This window comes from Rhinolophus sinicus, chromosome 3, assembly GCF_057876585.1.
Source record: "Rhinolophus sinicus isolate RSI-liver-muscle chromosome 3, RSI-T2T, whole genome shotgun sequence".
NCBI lineage: Eukaryota > Metazoa > Chordata > Mammalia > Chiroptera > Rhinolophidae > Rhinolophus > Rhinolophus sinicus.
Window position 1 is genome coordinate 141,162,800 of NC_142503.1, and position 14,713 is coordinate 141,177,512.

The window sequence follows — 14,713 nt, forward strand, 5'->3', positions numbered from 1 at the left end:
GGAGCTTTGTGTAGGGAATCAGGGAGAAAGACCAAATATATAGATATAGATATAGATAAATATATAGATATAGATAGGTATATAGATATATATAGAGATATCTGTATCTGTATCTATATCTAATCTATATCTATATATTATATATATTATATATATTATATATATTATATATATTATATATATATATATATATATATATATATATATATAATATATATATGTTTATAATAAATCCCACTGTGGAACTGTGAGATATTAAGAAATTATGACTATGCATTATTGCCCTGGACTGTTTGTAGTCTTTGACATAGAATCATGCCCCGCCTTCTCCACAAACAGCATTAGGTTATTGTTCTGATCCGGAAGTTTAGATGGTTTTACATTGTTAGAATTGGAATGTTACTAAGATTTTCAGGTTTTATTAAATTTGAAACACTTCCTCTAGCACATTATTTTGTGGTTTTGAAATTGTTTATACTTCACATGTGAAATTTGACTGCAAAGGCCAGGCATTCTGCTTGATGGCTGTTACTAATGAAGTTGATAATGATAATAAAGTTGACAAAACTGGTTCAGAAGGACTTTGTGTTTATAAATACTGATTCCAGAAACAGGCTGTGGATAACTGCTGAAATAAAACAAAACTTACCTTCTTGGCTAAATGAGGGAAATAGTTGCATAAACACTTCCTCTTTCAAGAGAAGAAGCATGTTGTGTTAGGCTGCAAGGGAAGTGGAGGTTAAATAACCTCAGATCTCAGAGTGGCTACAAACCAGAAACTTAGCCAGGCTTCCTTCTAGAGCATTATTTTTTAACTCTTTTTATGGGGTTAACATGTAGTGTAGGACACACAAAAAAGAAAAAGAGAAAAGAAAAAAAATGGTGTCCCTTTCCTGAGAAGTGAGGAGTTTTGCTGTGATTCTATCATTCTGTGGACATTTATAAAGGCAAGATTTGATGATTTTCTATTCACCATAAAATATCATTTTCCTTCCCTACCAAATAGCAACATCTTAATTGGTGATATCCTCCACTCCTCAATCGTTAAAAAAAAAAAATCAGATTGAGTGATTTTTAAAATTTAAAACAGTAGAGTTCATTTAAGAAAACTTGAGAAAAGCGCATATAAAGCAGAAGAAAAAAATCATTATAGTTATATAAAATATTGCTAATAATTAGGTGTCTGTACCATGAAAAATAGTTTCCCTTTTCTGGAAAGTGTGGAAAATATATCTTTTTTTTTTTTTTTAACATGTCATATTAGCATTGTTTTGTTGTTGATAAAGATCACAGAGAAAGGAGAGTGTTGTGGTTTAAGGTAGAGACTCTGGCACCAGAGTTCCTGGGTTCAAATTACAGTCCACCACTTATGGGCTGTATGAACTTGAGAGTCACTTAACTGCTCTCTACCTCAGTTTTATCATCTGTAAAATGGGGATGATAATGGCAGCCAACTCAGAAGTTACATGCTTATGTAAAGGACTTAATACACATTAGTTATTATCATCAAAATAAAGATTTTTATCATTACAACATTAATATATGTATATTAATATATGTATATAGTAGAAATTTTATAAACTACGGAAAGGCAGAAGAATCAAAATCACCTATTGTTCTAAAACCCAGTGTTAACATTTTGGTATCTTGGTTTTGGTACATTTTCTCTTGCATAGTTGAGTTCATATTGTATTTCCAATTTGTATATGGATCATAACATAAGCATTTTATGTGCTCTTTCTAAACATAATTTTGAAGGACTTATATAGTCTTTGTATAACATCTTATGTAACCATGTTTTACTTACCCTTTCCCCAAAGTTTTGACATTCAGACTGCAATCCCTGCCCCCCCACTGAAACAGTCTGGGACCTGAGTGGTCCCTGGCCAGTGTGGAACCTACAGTTTTTTGTTTTGTTTTGTTGTAAACAGGACCTAATGAGATCCAATCTATGGACCAGTTAACTGAGTGTTCACCATATTATAAATGAGTACGTGAGATACATCTTTGTAAAGGTTTGTCTTCTTCAGTATTAGAGGTTATTTCCTTAGACCCTAGTCCCAGAAATGGAAATGCAGGATCAAGAAATAATAAATGTTGTTTTCTAGAAGGGTCATACTGATTTTAAACTTGCAGCAACAATGTATGAACCTGCCCTCACTTTCTGTGGCTCCCAAATCTCTGGGTCGCTCCTCATCTGAAATATTGAGGAACTAGTCAGGGTGCCAAAACATTGCATAGAATTAATCAGCCCTCAGGCTCCTCCTTCCCACTTCCAGTCATTTCTCTCTCCTCCAGGACCTTTTCTTCTTCCTTTCAGAGCTCTTTTCCCTGTCAGCTTTCTCTAATCCCCTTGTTGTAGCCTTCCTCCTCTCCAGTCGGGGGGGGGGGGGGGGGGGGGGGGGGGGAATGTTATTAAATTGCGCCCATTAAGAAGTTAGTGACTTGTGCAGTTAGAAGTGTTATCCACAGATGGGTCCTTGCATTTGAATAAAAGGGTTCCTGGAACAGTGTTGAACTCAAAGGGCTGAACTTGATGGTGGAATTTGGGACACTGTAATACCCAGAAAGGGAGCCATTTTGAGTCTGGGCCCTTCAAGTTATACAAGTAGATGGTAACCAAGACATAAAGCCAGTTCTGTGGATGGGGGAAGCCAAGGCCTGTTTCTGAGAAGACTTCATTTCCTCATTGTCAAAGCACTAACTCTCAGAGCAGAAACACCTTTTCCTAAAGGTTAAGTGCATCTCTCAGAGGAACTATTACGGGGAGATTCTTTACTGATTGGCTGTAATAAAAGACTGGTCAGGAGCATGTGTAAATTCTTTACATAAAACATAACTTTATGACACCAGGCAGGGCTCCTTTTATGGCTTTTTTATCATCCGGTTGAAATTGTCAAAGGTGTGGTGGTCCTTTGCTTGTGTGTTTGTAGCCTGTGATTTAAGTTGTGTGTCCCTGGGCAAGCAGAGCTAGGAGGTTTAAACTCTGAATTTGAAACCTTGGTTTGAACTCTGAGTCTCAGAAGGTGGGTTTCTTGCTGGAATATTTCTGTTTCAGCAAGGTCTTAAGGGCCCTTTATGGCAAGGAATTGTACAGGTGTGTCTGTCTGTGGACTCCTATATCTTAGATGGACTGAAAAGCCAAATAAAGAGTTGAGATGTGTAGCTGAGAGGAGAATGGGTGACAGCTGGATGCAACCACAGGATGCCCTAGATATTTTTAGACAGACAAGGATGGGTACAAACTAAGTATTAGAAAGAACTTAAAAGATGAGGCTTCCTGGGTTCGAAGTCCGAAATGTCCTGAAAGGAGGAAGGGGAGAAATGGAAAGCTTAGCCAATTGTTAGTTACCAGACAGGTGCTCTCAGGAGATTCTGGGACCACAGTTAGACAGAAAGGTGGTCTTGAGGGAGATGGTGGGCACCAGCTGGAGCTGGCCAGGTGCCAGCCTCCCCTTCCTCCAGAAAGAAAATGTTTTGGTTGCATAATGGTTCCTTCCTTACTCATAGCTTCATCTGTTCCTTTCTAGCCTGATCCAGTCTGAAGATGACCCCGCTGGTCGCCATGGTGTCCAGCCCCCGTGCCCGGCTCTTTGCCTGCTTCCTCAGGCTGGGTGCTCAGCAGGCCAGCCCATTTCAGCTGCACACAGGGGTCGGCCTAGCAGCCAAGAACCACTATGAGGTGCTGGTGCTGGGTGGGGGCAGCGGTGGGATCACCATGGCCGCGCGTATGAAGAGGAGAGTGCAGGCAGAGAATGTGGCCATCATTGAGCCCAGTGAAGTAAGTCTCCCCCTTTTGAGTGCGTGTGTGTACATGTGCATGTGTGTGGGGAGGGGTGGGGAGGGGGTGACTGTCAGGCACTGGATGTCGTGTCCCTGGCTTAGTGCTTCTCCTGGGCACAAAAAGCAGGTAGTCCAAAAGGATTGGAGAAGGTAGAGGAAGAGAGAGAGGCCAGATCGCTTAGCTTTATATGTTCTTCTCTGTATTAATTTCTTAGGGCTGCCATAACAAATTACCACAAACTGAGTGGGCTTAAAGCAGTAGATATTTATTCGCTCACAGTTCTGGAGGCCAGAAGCCCTAAACCAAGGTGTTGGCAGGGCCAAGCTCCCCCATGCTCTCGCCTAGCTTCTGTAGTGTGGTCAATCCTTGGTGTTCCTTGGCTTGTAGTTGCATCACTCCAATCTCTGTCTTCGTCTTCACCTGACCTTCTTATAAGGACCCCAGTAACTGGATAGGGCCCACTCTAATCCAGTATAACCTCATCTTAACTTGCTTAACTTACACCTGCAAAGACCTGATTTCCAAATAAGGTCACATTCACAGGTACCAGGGTTAGGACTCCAACCTGTCTTTTTTGGTGCGGACAATTCAACCCAGGAAACCCTCCACCTCCAACATCATGTCCACAGGAAAATCAACGGTCATTATGCTTTCCTACTTCTGTTCCAGTCTGGAGAAAGGGTGATGAGTTGAGGGGCCAGGAGGCCTCTGGGAACGTGTCAGTAGGTTTCAGAAATTTAAGTGCAAGGAATTATAATCATGTTATAAGGCAGAAAAAGGTAGCAGACACCAGGAGGGAAGTCAGAAACTGTTCGTAAGGCACTATTTCATGAAAACTATTTTAAGATTGTCTAAAAGCTTTAGAAAAATACTTGAAATTTTTGGTGGTTTGCCTTTTTCCTGAGGAACCAGGCACGTACCAGTTGGGAGCTGTATCCTTGGGAGGGAAAAGCAAAATGGCTTTGGTACCTGTTTGGTGGGGAGGGGAGGGCAAGAAAGTCTCCCCTGTAGCAAATGAGGCTGTTGTTATCTCTGACTGGTATGCTGTGAACTGAGAGGACACTAGGGGATGTTCTCTGTCACGTTCCTTTTCAAAGTGATTCAGGGACAACATTTTAAATGACAATGGTTTGAGAGCTGTGTCAGGTGGCTTATGGTGTATTGTATGTAACCCTTAAACAGGGGCTACTCTTTGTAATAAGATGGCTGCTCTGAGACACTGGACACAATTCAGGAGGCCCGAATCACTTCTGTCTTGCCCCTTGAGGAAGTACACAGAACAGGAGTTTCTCCAAGGAGCTGCCAGTGGCTCAGGCGGTTGGCACTTTCCTTCCGGTTCTGGTTTAGTGATTGCTGGAACTGATGCTTATTCATAGTCTAAAAAAAGTCCTAACTGGTATTTTCATTCCTTTTTCTGGTATAGAAGGACTTGAAATTGTTGAGCTCTCACAATTGGAGACCTCTGCCTCTTCTCCTCTTGGCTCACATCCGTTATCGGCTATAGGGAGATTGCAAAGCCATTCCTCATGTACTCTTCACTGCTCTGTGGGGGTTGGCAATTCTGTCCAACCAGTTTGAGGCATTTTGGCAATGTTGAGAGCTCTTGGTCCCCCAATCCACTGCATAAGTGAACTGGAGTTTTCAGAGGCCATTAAACCAATCTGACCTTTGCCACTGAGTCAAGAACTTTCACAACCAACTCAGATCAAGAGTGGACCATCTGAAGCAAGACAACTCCAGAAAATAGTGGAAGTTTGGGCATGTTGCATTATGGGGTAGCATTTGGTGTCTACTCACTTTGGGTGTAAAACCTCTTAGAAAAGAGAAGGGGGGTTAATACAGCTGATGGGGAATGTCTGTGTCTTCCATGGGCTTGGGACACAGTTGGAAGTTAATGAAGTTTTGAGGATCCCCAGAGTGACTGTAAACTTTTCAGACTTACCATAGTCCCTACAAACTTCTGAGGAACCATATTTAGGTTACTGGGCTTAATTTTCTTTATATCTGTGCATATAAATGTATCTATAATGTGTGTATATATGCATGTATGTACAACATACATATGTTAAATACCCAATCAACTCCCAGCAGTAAATAATACAATGGTTACTAAAGACAGTTTGTGGCTTTTTTCAAAGATCTTGGCAGAATTCTTGCATAAGTGACTGCCCTTCAGAGCTTAGGAGACGTCAGTGGGAGAAGGGATGGGGAATAGCCTGGAGACTTTCTGTGTGATGCTCCAAGGGCCAGGGGGGAGTAACCGAGAGAGTCTAGCTCAGGTACCTTTAGTTATGACCCTTTTTATCAGCCTCAAGTTGAAATGAATCTCCGAATACTTTTTCAGAGACACTTCTACCAGCCAATCTGGACACTGGTGGGTGCTGGTGCCAAACAGTTGTCTTCCTCTGGCCGTCCCACAGCAAGTGTGATTCCATCTGGTGTAGAATGGATCAAAGCTAGAGTGGTTGAGCTGAACCCAGACAAGAACTGCGTCCACACAGACAACGGCAAGGAGGTAACCACTGGGGTCCTTTGGCTTTTGTTAATCCGAGGGCTTGTATGAAATGCACAGCCATTAGCAAACTGGACAGCTTCATGAGCAGAGGGTGGTGTGTGTGTGTGTGTGTGTGTGTGTGTGTGTGTGTGTGTGTGTGTTGAATACTGCATGAGATGGGAGGGTGTGTGGTGAGTGGAGGATGGGATAGAAGGGAGGACTGAGTGATGATAAATTAATAAATGAACAACTAAGACAAGTATTTGTGAACACCCACTGTTTGCTCTGTTGCTTGGCACAGTATTTTGCACCTGAGTGTTTATTGAACAAATACTACTGCTACGTGCTAAAATGGCAGTTTCCTCCTCCTTTTTCCTTTGAAATAGCCAGCTTCTCTACCTGATGGATGGAATCCCAGAGGAAGGGAATGTTGGAAAATATCTATCTCAGTTACACGACGGAGAGCTCTGCCAGGGTTGTAAGGGAAGGTTTGCGCCAGAATTGCTGTTGCTGGAGCTGGAGGCTCATAATTACTCAGCAGCATTTAGAAGTCTCCCCCCCCCCCCCCCACCAGGGATCAAAGCTTTTCAGCCACTGCTGCCCCTTTGATTGAGGGGATGAGAACAGGATGGTGGGATGAAAGGCTCAGAAGCCATTTGCAGCATCATGTCCCCTCACTGCTGCTGAGCCCATGACAGCAGCAGACTATGCAGCAGCCATCATGCTGCACACTGCCTCCTCCAGGCTTCCGTGGTTCTTGGGCCCCCAGGGTGTTATTGGCCTTAATACCCTCCTCACTCTCCCTCCAAATTGGGCCTTCTGGCATTTAAAAAGAATTGTAGAATTTGAGAGTTGGTTGGAATCTGAAACGTTTTCAAGTCCAACCCCTTCCTCTAGGCAGCAGCTCATTGGCCACAGGCATTCTTAAGCTTTCCTTGGGTCATAGATCTTTCGAGCACCTGATAAAAGAATGCACATATGTACCAAATTTTGCATTTGATTTCAAATTCAGAGATTCTTTGTAGCCTTTCCTTAAACTCTGATCAAGATTACCTGCCTGCCTCTGGTTTCCTCTCTTCCTTCCTTCCTTCCTTCCACAAATATTTATTAAGCATCTACTATAAGCTATGTACAGTTTTAGGGATATACGAGTGAACAAAAACAGACAAAAATTTTTACTGTCCCGGATTTTATGTTCTAGTGGAGGAGGACGTACAATAAATAATAGACATAGTAAGTAAATTATATAGTTTGTTAGAAGGTGATGAATATTAATGAAAAATAATAGGGCCACATAATTGGGATTGGGACACGGGGTGGGGGATTAAATTGAAAATGAATGGGTATTTACATGTCTCAGGGTCAAGGAATTCTCTAACAACAATGAAGAGTTATTCCTCTTCATTTTTTAAGATTATATGAAATTTCTGCCTTTAGTGGGTCAGAACTGTAAAGTCTTTCTTATTCTTTCTTGGGCCCCCAGTGTGTTATTGGACTCAATACCTTTCTTGTTCCTTGTTCTTCCTGTAGGGTAGGAGAGGATATCTTCCCTCTTTTGTGTGGAGAAACCCTTCAACTATTTTAAGATGGTTCTCACAGTCTTGGTCAGTCTTCTCTTCTGATAGACTTGCCTCCTTCCCCACTTTCCTTGACCCTTCCTCATATTTCATGGTCTCCAGTCCCTTCACTACCCTCCTTACCCTGCTTTGGACATCATCTGGTTTGTTCATCCTCTATGAAAGAGGCACCTGGAAGAGTAAACGGCTCTACAGAACAGCCCAGAAGAGAGTGGCACCATCGCTCCCACAGTCGGATATGGCGTAAGCTAGCATTTGCCCCATCCTAAAATAAATAATATTTGATATATTATTTAATATTGATTTTAATTAAATTAAGTTTTTATATATTATTTTACACCTGTTGATGAACTTCCTTATTTCCCCCCAGAAAGTCCAGGAGAGCAGACTGAATTAAACACAAAATTGTTCTCAGTTCCCAAGATTGAGCCTTGGGGCTCATTTCCCTTGCCAGTTTGCTGCCTGCTCATAGGGCCAGGAGACTTGTATCTTATAACCCACATCGCCCTTTTGGTACAGCAGTGCCTGCCCACATTGATTGGACTATTTTACATTACAGGACTAGCTCAGAGCTCTTTGTGGTTGGGTTTGTGCTCATCTTAGGATCTCATTTCTTGAGAATGAGAGGCACGCGTGGCGGGGGGTCGGGGGGTGTGTTCTCACTTCTGAGCCCTGCTTAGACTTCCCAGGCTTAGACCCTTACGAAAGTTGTAGTGTCTTGTTTTAGGGCTGGGAAAGAAGTTGGTGCAAGCTGGTGGGACTTCCTTCCAAGAATTTTAAAGCAAAAGTATTTCGTAGTCAGGTATCAGAATTCTGCATATTACATACATCTCATGGGATATGTCGTCTTATTGGTTGCACCAAGTGGATGCTCAAGCAATGTTGCTATTATTATTTTTAAAAGGATACATAAAAAAAAAGGAAAAGGAGCTATTTATTGAGTCTCCACTATGTGTCAGCATAGTTCTTGACTGCTGACTCTCTGAAAGCAAGTTTGCAATCTGCACACCCATGTTGATGCTCGTCTTTTTCCAGATTACTAAGAGATACCTATTAATAGATGAAATGGATAAACATCCTTTTCACTAAGTTATTATGCATAGTTTCAGAATTTACCTCCCCTACCACCTGTATAAAATTAGAATATTTGCCCATATTTAGGCTTCTGGCGAGGTCTGCACTGTTCTCTGCAGTTGCTCAAAAGTCTTGTCTGCAAGTTTTTGCAATTCCTTCGAGTTTAGATCGTCTGGCCTCAAAACTTGAATTCGTTCAAAGCCTTGAAGCTTTCTTTTTATTCTTTGCTATGTTAGGGTTTATCCTCCCTTAATGATTTTTTTTCATAATCTTAAGCTTATCTGTTATATTTAAATTCTTGGAATATAAAGAATAGCCCTAAAAAATAATCAATATTATGCTCTAATAGAACCATGAGACACACACAAACCAAAGCCTTTTCTTGTTGACAGTGTTCATGTGTTTTACATGTAGATAATCAGCCCAGACCCCATGCCACCTCTGACCTCACATACCCTGAAGACTCAACAGAGTTCAGTCATCCACTTAATGGGCCCAGTACACTTTCCTACAGAACAAGGAATTTCAGAGCACCCACTGTCAATGGAAAGGCAAATCATATAGATGATGATATATATATATATATATATATATATATATATATATATATATATTATCCATCCACTTTAATAAATGATATTTTTCACAAGCAACTGAAATCATTCGTCCAACAAGCATTACTGAGTTTCTCACTTTAATTTAGTTCTTGGAATATAAAGAATAAGATAACCTTTATCCTCTGGGCGTGTTTGACGTAGTAGGGGAGGACACTGCTGTATAACATGACAAGTGTCATAAAGCATCAGGTACACTGTGCTAAGGGAGCCCCCAGGAGGGGTCAGTGAGGAGGAAGATTGAATCATAGGAAAGCCTCGCTGTGGAAGTGACGATGGAGTTGCATCTTCTGGATCCCAGGGCAGGACCTCGTCAGTGGCTTGCTCCTCTTGACTCCCCAGCCTGGGCCAAGCACTCTTGCATCTTGGAGTCCCCTCTCTCCAACTGGGATCTGCTCAGCTTGTGTGCTTTGCTTCTCTATTTAGTGCAAGAGTGAGGCACTCACCAACTGTTGCTTTTCTAAGCTTCTGACTTTCATCGCTAGTTTTCTAAGCAAGTCCTTCTTGCTTATGCTTTTTGGTTTCAACTTGTCTTCCTCCTGATCCTAAACACGCATTTCTGTCATGATAAATATAGAGGCTTTTCCTCTCAGCATGAATAATCACAATACCTCTATTTAAAGAGGGGACTTTTAAATTCCAAACAGATCATTAAATAAGATCAGGTACATTATATTACATCCTTTTCAATGACCCTCAAAATAGCAGTTCCTCTGTTATGATATTGATCCATCTATACGACAGGTCAGATTTGCTTCAGATTCACATATTACCCCACAGATTTTAAAGAAAGTTGATTTTTTTTTTTTTAAATTAGAAAGTCATTCTCCCACTCCTCCACATGAAAAAGTGTTAACACAAGCACTGCACAAAACATGTGGCCTCTTTGCTGTCATTCTCCACTGTGTAAAAATATAGGAGTCTCTAGCTCTCAGAAGTCAGGCAGGTTATATAATATTTGTGAAGCAGTGAGGTGTGGGGCAACGGAGAATGGTGGGCATGATGGCACACTGGGACCTGAGTCCCTCCCTGCTGCCCTTCCCACCACTTATAGACCCACGTTATTCATATTAAGAAATGGAAACATGGTGTTGGCCACACACATGTCTGGGGGCCGAGTCATCGCTTGGACTACCACTTTTTGGGTCCTGGTCTAAAATGGCATTGTTTTGTGTTGCAGATCTCCTACAGATATCTTATTATTGCTCTCGGAATCCAGCTGGACTATGAGAAGGTAGAGTTTTAAACTACTTCTGTGTTCACTGACCTACTTATGCCAAGATTAAACACTGCATTTAGTGGCTTTATCTTCATTTTGACAAGAAAGACTACTAAGAAATCCTCTTCCAGTTTTATTTCTTAGCAGTCTTTTTATGGTTTTAAAAGTCTTATCTAAGATTCTGTCAATGATAATATGATCTAGCTCTAAGCTTTAATCAGGGTTCAGCATGTCCATGCTCTAATGGGAATTCTTGTAAAAGAGCAACCTTTTCCACATTTACAAGAAAACTGCCTTTCTATATAGGACTGAGTTGACTGCATTACAGATGAAATTTTCCTTTGAAAATAAGATTTAGATTACGAATTCTTAAGCAGACTTTAAGGGTAAAATACCAACAATTAATTTATCAGAAGCTAGGAGGAGTTCTGGGTTTTGCTGTGTAGAAGCTGGGTGTTTGGTATGAAGTGACTGACACAATATAAATACTACCCTGGAAGTTCCTTAGATCTCCCTTTTCAGTGAACTAGGGAGCCAGATGCTGTCTGACAATTGTGAGGTTCAAGTTTAGTTTTCTAAAACATGGAGTGAGTCAGTAATGATGATTTCTACAAGTTTATTGGGGACTCTGGATAAATAGTGGAAGCACATAAAGCATCGTGATCACCAGGCCACAAACTCCAGGAATGTGATACAGGCAAGGGCCTCATCTGAGTTGTTTCTCAGTAAGAGTCTTTGAAGTGTGTTTTTGTATAAAAACCCAGAGTCATGACATGTCCAGGGTGAGGATAGTGACAATGTCCTAGAATGTGTTCTGTGAAGTTTCAAAGGAGCCATGAGTTGGTGTGAAGGTTGTGATGGGTTTGATCATGGTGTCGTGGTCACGAGTCTCATATAACAAGGTATGGAGTAGACAATATGGACAGAGGTGCCAATTACAGCTTCGGGGAGGTCCACGTCTCTCAGAAGAGCCCCAGAAGTGTTGAGATGTGCCGTCTTGGCTAAGTCCATGGTACCATCTCCCTGACGGTCCCCATGTTGTATGAGCAGGACTGTTTGAAGAGACCAGTATTGAGAGTCCTTGGCAGTCTCTTGCAGGAAACAATAATATTTAAAAGTAGCTAATATTAGGGAGTCTCTACTAGGCACCAGAGACCATGCTAGGAATTTAATACTGATTCCTCACAACTACTTGTGAGATAGGTATTTTTATTTCCACTTAAGAGATGAGGAAACTGAAGCTACTCTATTACCTGGCACTCTTGGATTGCAGACAATAGAAAACTACTCAGATTATTGCAAACAAAAAGGGGATTTATATAATGAGCATACCGAAGTGTATGGATCTCTAGGGCAGGAATGTAGCTGGGCCTCCAGAAGGGCTGGATCTTTGATTTGGGTTCTGCTGCATCCCAGGCAGCCCCTGTCTGCCCCGCTGTCTCTGCCTCTTTCTCCTGCCAGCTGCATGAGGTCTCTGCAGTGTGGTGGCCCGCGCGCTGGCCTGATCAGTGTGATAGGACACTCCGCAGCTCCCAGTGTATAGCCTATTACTGTGCAGCCAAAGTGGGGTCCGAGCTCATCTCTTCCTCTGTCTCCCCCTGCCTCCCTCTACTTCCCAGAGAAGCAACTTGGATTAGATGAGGCATCATAAACAACCCTTTATGACCAGGTCTTCCTAAAACGTGGTTGGTTGCCACCTTATGGCACCTTTACGCTTAACAAAAGCTTCTTCAGACTAGAGAAAAGCAATGAAGGTGATGAGCGATCAGCTGTTTGTTTATCCTTGGATAGTGAGTTTTGCTTTGGGAACCAGGAAATACCTGTGGTAAGAGTCCTAGGTAGTGGTCTGGGGCTTCAGTGTCTGGTTCTGGAAGATTCTAGGTGGGTCTCTCAATCTTGCTGTACTTCAGTTTTCTCATCTGTGTTTATGGTCAAATAATATTTCCCTCCTTCCCTCAGAGGGATATAGTGTATATACAATGTTAGCATAGATGTGAAACTGCAGAAATATTAAAATGCAAAGTAATTTGATAATAATGAATGATTATTATTGTCGAAACAGCTAATATTACAACCACTTAAACTGCAGCGGGAGACATGATCAGTAATCAGAGGAATAGTTGCGCTTAACATTGAGTGTTATGCAGGAGGTCATAAAACTGTTTCCTTGAGACCTGAGGGATAGGTGTCGAGTGACTCCAGAGGTGGTGGCCCTACATTCTGGAGAACAGGCTGGGGAGGTCCTGGTGACTGTTTTTTGAGTTTCCTGCTCTTGCTGGAAGAGCAGGTGCCTGAGTCTCTTAACTCAGTCTGTGCCATCTTCATTGGGGACTGTGAACCTTCCAACATTTAAGACAAGTATCCGGTTAATCTTACTGGCAGGAATACACTAACACAGAGCACTGATTATGTATTTTACACGCATGGTCTCACTTACTTCTGCCAACAACCCTAAGAAGCAGGTGCTTTTATCCCCATTTTACAGATGATGAGCATGAGCTTCTCAAGCCTTCTCCAGTGTGCATCAGAGTCACCTGCAGGGCCTATTAGAATAGACTTCTGGGCTTTTCGGGAGTCAGGAGGTCTGATTCAGTAGGTCTGGGGTGGGGTCTGAGAATGTGCATTTTCAGCAAGTTCCCGGGTGTGTCTGGAGACCACAGTTGGAGACCCAGTGGCTTAGACATATCAGGTAATTGACCCTCGGTAATCACACTCGCAAGTGGAAAAGCTAGGATGCAAGCCAGGTCTGTGGGATTACCAAGTCCATGTTTTTAAGTACCTGTCTTTACCCAGAGTTTTATCTGGTGCAACCTGCTGAAGGGTAATTTAAGTTTGCCATTATTGACAACATAGCTCTTGGTTCTGCCTCTCACTCTTCTTCCCAGTAAGGCAACTGGTTCTCCAAAAGGGAAGTATGGCTGGCTTCTTGTCCTCACTGTGATGGTGGGAAGAGATGTATTCAAATCATGGTCTCAAGGGCAGGGAGGTGGAGGGGCTCCCCTGGGCAGAACCCAGTCTGCAGCTTGACAGGTGCTATAGCGCTGGTTTTAGCAGATCGCTCACCCACCTGCCTCCTCCATTGTGTGTGAGTACTAGGGGTTTATAATTGTACTGAAATGCTTTTGAGGTTGTAGATATGGCAAAGAACAAGGACTCTAAAGCCATTTGCACTTCTGTTAAAATTTTTTTTCTTTGTGTGTGTTTTGTTGCAGATTAAAGGTCTACCTGAAGGTTTTGCTCATCCCAAAATAGGGTCTAATTATTCAGTTAGCACGGTAGAGAAGACATGGAAAGCTCTGCAGGACTTCAAGGAAGGCAATGCCATCTTTACCTTCCCAAATACTCCAATAAAGTGTGCTGGAGCCCCACAGAAAATCATGTATTTATCGGAAGCCTATTTCAGGAAGGTATGCTTCCTTTCCAGGGACAGAGACAAGGGGGGCAGATGGTGCTAATTCAGTGATTGTCAGAATTCCATTTTTATCCATGTCAAAATACCTTTTTTTATTTCTAAATTTTATGACATATGTAGAAAATTATATTTTTGTGATTATATTACAAAGTTTATAAAATAGAAAAAGGAAGAAGTCACTCATAATTCAATTGATTTAATATAGCTGCTGTCATCAATTTGACATGACCTTCTGTTTTTTTCCTATGCAAAACATGTTACAATCATACTGTACATACAAATTTAAATGTATTACATGTTGTTATATAGTCATTGTAACATACTTTTAAATGTTTGTATAAAAGTCCACTAGGTGGTATGATAGAGATTGTTTAAGTATTTCCACATAGTTAGACAATTAGCTCGTTGTTCATCTTTATCATAACAGTATCCTCAACTGCCCCCACTCAAGTTCAAGGTTATGAATATTTTCTGGTTTTTGATATATAGCAAGTATAATAGGCAATAGGACAGTTCTAAAGGCAAAAAAAGCTGTTCAC

General features: G+C 41.7%; 1 protein-coding gene across 2 annotated transcripts in view; it reads left to right on the forward strand.

Annotated features, from left to right (window-relative positions):
• SQOR (sulfide quinone oxidoreductase) overlaps nucleotides 1-14,713 on the forward strand; it is a 40,952-nt gene that overhangs the window by 13,427 nt on the left and 12,812 nt on the right. For both annotated transcript variants that reach the window (XM_074327793.2, XM_019756666.3), the window contains exons 2-5: nucleotides 3,531-3,781; nucleotides 6,129-6,299; nucleotides 10,724-10,777; nucleotides 13,975-14,169. In XM_074327793.2, the coding sequence (XP_074183894.2) occupies nucleotides 3,548-3,781; nucleotides 6,129-6,299; nucleotides 10,724-10,777; nucleotides 13,975-14,169 (654 nt within the window). In that variant the 5' untranslated portion in view covers nucleotides 3,531-3,547. The remainder of the gene's footprint in view (nucleotides 1-3,530; nucleotides 3,782-6,128; nucleotides 6,300-10,723; nucleotides 10,778-13,974; nucleotides 14,170-14,713) is intronic.